The 5,060-nt window shown below is 46.1% G+C and overlaps 1 protein-coding gene across 1 annotated transcript; it reads left to right on the top strand.

Annotated features, from left to right (window-relative positions):
* The first annotated feature begins 305 nt into the window (after nt 1-305).
* Nucleotides 306-1,698, top strand: LOC121747495. Its single transcript, XM_042141541.1, has 2 exons — nt 306-431; nt 808-1,698. The coding sequence occupies exons 1-2, from the start codon at nt 415-417 to the stop codon at nt 1,430-1,432; spliced, it is 642 nt and encodes a 213-aa protein (XP_041997475.1). The 5' UTR covers nt 306-414; the 3' UTR covers nt 1,433-1,698.
* Nucleotides 1,699-5,060: the final 3,362 nt, after the last annotated feature.

Genomic DNA, 5,060 nt, shown 5'->3' with positions numbered 1-5,060 from the left:
TTGCGGTCTTGTTGTGAATGACCGAAACAATGTACCATAGTTGTTTAAGGGTAAATTGCTTCAAAAATTGCCAACTTTGCACAAAGTTTGGTATTTTCCGTAAACTTTAAAAGTTACATGAAATATCATGAACTTTACATTTGGGTGCCGATTTCCCGTGTCGGGTATTCCGGCCATCCGGGTGCTGACGTGTAAATTTTATGCTGAAGTGGCGGATGATTAGGATGCTGACTATGCATTAAATGAATTTTTCTTTCTTTTTAATTTTCATGCTTCAATCCCCTAATGTACTAACTTAACTAAACTCACTCTCTAAAAAAACGCAAATTCTCTTCTTCTCAACATCACCTTCCCATTCGGCGAAAGTGACGACTAGCGTGACGGCGAGAATGATGGTGACCACCACTGCATCCGATGGCGCCGCCGACTGCGTAAGTTATTCTTCTACATATCGACTTTTCATGAATTCGAAAAAACCCTAAATGTCTCCAGTGAACATTCGACGGCAAATGTCGATTATTAATTGATTCACCTTGGATTGGTGACATCAATTCTATTTGGCCTCTCTATTCTATTTGATTCACGTTGGATTGGTGACGTCAATTCTAAATGTCGATTATTAATTTGGCTTCCCCTAATTGATTCACGCTGCAAATGTCGACGTCAATTCTATTTCGCCTCTCTATTAATCGACGGCAGATTGGATTGATTATTTAAGTTATTTGGATTGATTATTAAGTTATTTGGATTGATTATTTAAGTTATTTGGATTGATTATTAATCGACGGCAAACTGGAATTTTTTCAGGGACAATATATTTGGCCTCTCTATTCATCATGGGGGTCATTTCATTCCTAATGGTAAATTTCAGAAATATATTGGTGGTGGAAGGACAAAGGCAAGTGGTTTAGACCCAGACAGATTTGGGTATTTCGATTTAATCGAGGAATTGAATAAAATAGGGATTGAGACATGGAGTAGACTTACTTTTGTGAATCCTGTAACAGCTACCCACGTGGATATTAAAAGTGATAAGGAGGTGATGGAGATGTTGTCTAGTACTCTAAGTGTGAGTTTTAACAGAATGTGTAGTATTTATGTTGTTGATAGGAGTATGTGCATGGGTGGTGAAGCTGAGAGGGTGGTGGTTAAGTCTACAGAGACGCATGGGATTGAAACATTTAGTAAGATTGTAAGTGAAGATGGGAGTAAGAGTTTCAGTGATTCTGTGGATGAGAATATGAGTGGTTCTGCGGGTAAGAATGTGAGCCATGGTGTGAGTACAAGTACTGATCAGAATGTGGGTGAGAAGAATGTGTTGGGAGATGGAGGGTATGACAGTGAAAGTGATGGGAGTTATATACCATCAAGTGATGAGGAGACCGATGATGAAATGGAAGGAGAAATCGGGAGGAGAAATTCATTGGTTTGATTAAATCTAACCTCGTATTTGATTGAAGGAGAAATCGGGAGGAATCGCGACGGGAATTGCAAATGTAGGACAAGCTTGAACCCTACCTATGGAGGAAACCCGATGGGATTGTAGATCGACGGGAATTGCGACCAGTTACATTCGCAATGGAGAAGGAAGAAGTGAAAAATCGACGGGAATTGAGAAAGATTTTGAATTGCTGCCAATTCATAAACATAAACCCTAAATCATATATATTTTATTTTAAATTGATTGAAACATAAAACGACGTCGTTTTATCGTTCTGCCGGAGATTTTGCCATGTCATTCCTCCGACGACCCACGTAGGATTAATTTTTGCCGGAAATGTACCGGGTCGGGTCTTACGGGAAATTTGCAACACCCGGTAAAGTTCATGATATTTCATGCAACTTTTAAAGTTTACGGGAAATACCAAACTTTGTGCAAAGTTGACGATTTTTGAAGCAATTTACCCATTGTTTAAATAGTATATACATTCTGAAAATAAAGGAAAGGTGGAACTTTTTATCATATTCTAGAGATGCAAATTGCAGGGAAAAAGTTAAAGAGTTTTGTAAAGGAAAAAATGCAGTTGTTGTGATTGCAGTAAAAAAAGATGCAAACTCACGGACTAGCAATTTTTCCATTACAATCTACTTTCAGGAAAATTTATGACTAAATTAAAGTTCAATTAATATGCTTATCTGATAATAATGAAAATTAAACTTCTATAAAGATAAAATAAAACTAAGGCTTAACTCACTCTCTAATACCGAGAGTAAATATCAGCTGAAAATAGTTGCATGTATACCTCCCTAAGAGCATCCACAATGGGGCGCCCGATGGCACGCATCCATCGGGCACCATTGTGGGTGCTCGGACGATGCGACGCCCTAAGCCCACGCCCTATGCTTCATCCGCGGTAGAAGTGCACCCGATAGGCCATCGGGCGCCATTGTGGGCGACGCGGACGATGGTGCGCCCGATGGCACACGTTTTTTTTTAATGCTAAATTCGAAAATTTTGTTTAAATACCCCATACCCCACCTTTATTTGTAACATTTCATTTCACGATTTCACTCTCGAAACTCACATTTACTACGAAATGGATTCAAGTCCCAATAGTCCGATGTTTGGGGGTGATGCGCGTTGGCCGGGTACATAACCCAACGAATATCGGTCGTTCAACGCCAATGCACAGTACGATCCCGAATTCAGTACGGATTCGTACGGTTTGTCTGACATGGAGCCGTCGCCAACCCGACCCGCCGCCCCCTCCCGCCCCTGCCAGAAAGAAGCGGATCCGGCACCGGGCGTACAAGGTGCCACCTCCGGAAACGAATGAAGAGTACGCCCCCGGGAGGACGAACTACCAACCGGATGAAACACTCGTCTTGGCGAGGTGTTGGGTGGATATTTCGGAGGACCCGGTATTCGCAAACAACCAGAAGCAGCTTGCGTACTTGGAGCGCATCGCCGAGCGCTACAATGAGGCGAAGCCGTCGAGCGCGTACAAGCATCATAGGGAGCAGCTCCGCAAGCACTGGGACCAGGTGAAGAAGCAAGTCAACCTGTTCGCGGCGGAGTACGAGAAGTGCTCGAGGGAACAGGGAAGCGGCGAGAGCTTGAGCGATGTGCGCGATAGAGCGCTGTTGTCGTACCAGTCCATGTACGGTGACTTCAAGCATTTCAACATCTGGGCGCTCTTGAGGGACAAGCAGAAATTCCAAGGCAGGATTCTCCACACCGGTGCGACAAAGAGGACGAAGACCACCGAAGCTGGTGGTTACACGAGCAGCGAAAGCGGAACTCGTCTGATGGACCTCAACTGGACGTACGCGGAGAATGAGAGTTCAAGCACACCGATGTCCTCCCGGCGTTCCATAGGCGTTAAGGCTGCGAAGAACAAGGGGGAGGCGACGGCGACGGCGACGGCGACGGCGATCCCGATCCCGACCCCGACGGCCGGCGAGTATGTGGAGTTGGCAACAGCCTCGACGGCGCGGACGTTGTTGCAGACACACAAGGTCCTCGAGAAGTGTACGGACCCCGCCAAAGCCGAATACCTCCGGGGATTGATCGATGAGCTGCGCCGAAAGTTGAGAATTTCGTAGATTAGCCAACTTGAATCGTGTAACTTTTGTTTAATCATTGCAGTCTTCGCCGGTTTTTATTTAATCGTTGCGTTTTTTAATTAATTTGCATTATATATTTTGAAAACATTTAAATTAATTAACCAAACAATAGTAAAACCTATAGGGCGCCCCACTGCAGGTAGAATGGTAGGAGGATAAAAAAGATGACATGGCGGTGCATAGGGGGCGCCATTGCTAAGAGCACCCACAACCGTGCTCTTCCCAGCGAGCACGGTTGTGGGCCCGACCACACTTTTTCTGCCAGCTCTCTGGCAAGAGCACAACACCCAGCTGTGCTCTTCCGCAAGGACGAACACAATTCAATTTAAAATTCAATTAAACAAAAACATTTCCATAATATTAAAATTCATTAAAAACCCCTAAATAATATTACAAATGACAAATAAAATAAAAACGACATAATTAAAATCATAAAAATTAAAAATTACATAATTAAACTCCTAATAATTAAAAATTACATAATTAAAAGTTAAAAATACCCCCGTGGAAGACTACTCATCCGGCGGCACTACCCCCAATTGTCTTTGGAGGCCAATATCATGGCCTTATGCAATCGAAGTTGCGAGGGGGTCATAGTTGACCTATCGGACATATTGAGTTGGGCCAAGAGGGTCCACAACAAGTTGGTGGGGGTGGAGGTGGCGCATATGGAACGGGAACGGGAGCGGGTTCGGGAGCATTGGGGGTTGCAGCCGCGGCGCGACGGCGGTTGGCCGCCACCTTCTTCCTTCCTTGCGGTCGGCGTTGGGAACCGCTCGGGCCGGCGTCGGGGCTACCCAAGTTAGCTCCGGCGAGTTGGCTAGCCACTTCTTCGGAGCCGCCGTCGGATAGGGATACCGACCTTGACCGTTTGGAGGAGCCGCTAGAGGAGGATGTTATGCCTCCCCTATACTTCGGGTGCGTCCGCGTCTCCTGCCAAACGTTGAGGTACTTGAATGGCTTGTAGTTCATGCATTGGTAGGTGCTCATCGCGGCAATGATGATGTCGACCTTGCTCCGGCCGCTCCCCGCCGACCGCTCTTCCTGGAGGAAATAGCCATTGAACTTGCCAATTTCTTCGTTGGCTCGGTAGATGGCTTTACGCTCGATTGTTCCCGACGGCCGGTTTTTATTGTACCGGCGAGCAATGCGCCACCAAAAGTGATCGCCGGATTGGTTCGTGCCAACCACCGGATCTTCGGAGATTTCCAAGTACGCCGCGAACAATTTATCCATCTCCGCCGGAGTGTACGGTGTGCTGACACCGAGAGTAGGAGGAGTCGGAGTTTGGGAGGGGGCGGTCTGCCTAGGCTCGGGTGTCCACCCGCATTGCCCTTCGGGGGCATCTTGGTAGTCGATTGGGTATGGCCGGTAGCCACCCGGAAAGCCCGAACTTTGGGTTTGAGGAGGGGGCGAATATTCCGTTTCTGGACTAGGAAACGGTTGTGAAGATAACCATTCGGGGTTCCAACCGTGGGAGACCGGGGGTTATT

This window comes from Salvia splendens, chromosome 9 (genome assembly GCF_004379255.2).
Source record: "Salvia splendens isolate huo1 chromosome 9, SspV2, whole genome shotgun sequence".
Classification (NCBI taxonomy): Eukaryota; Viridiplantae; Streptophyta; class Magnoliopsida; order Lamiales; family Lamiaceae; genus Salvia; species Salvia splendens.
Note: the sequence above shows the minus strand (reverse complement) of the source record. Positions and strands in the feature narration are given on the sequence as shown.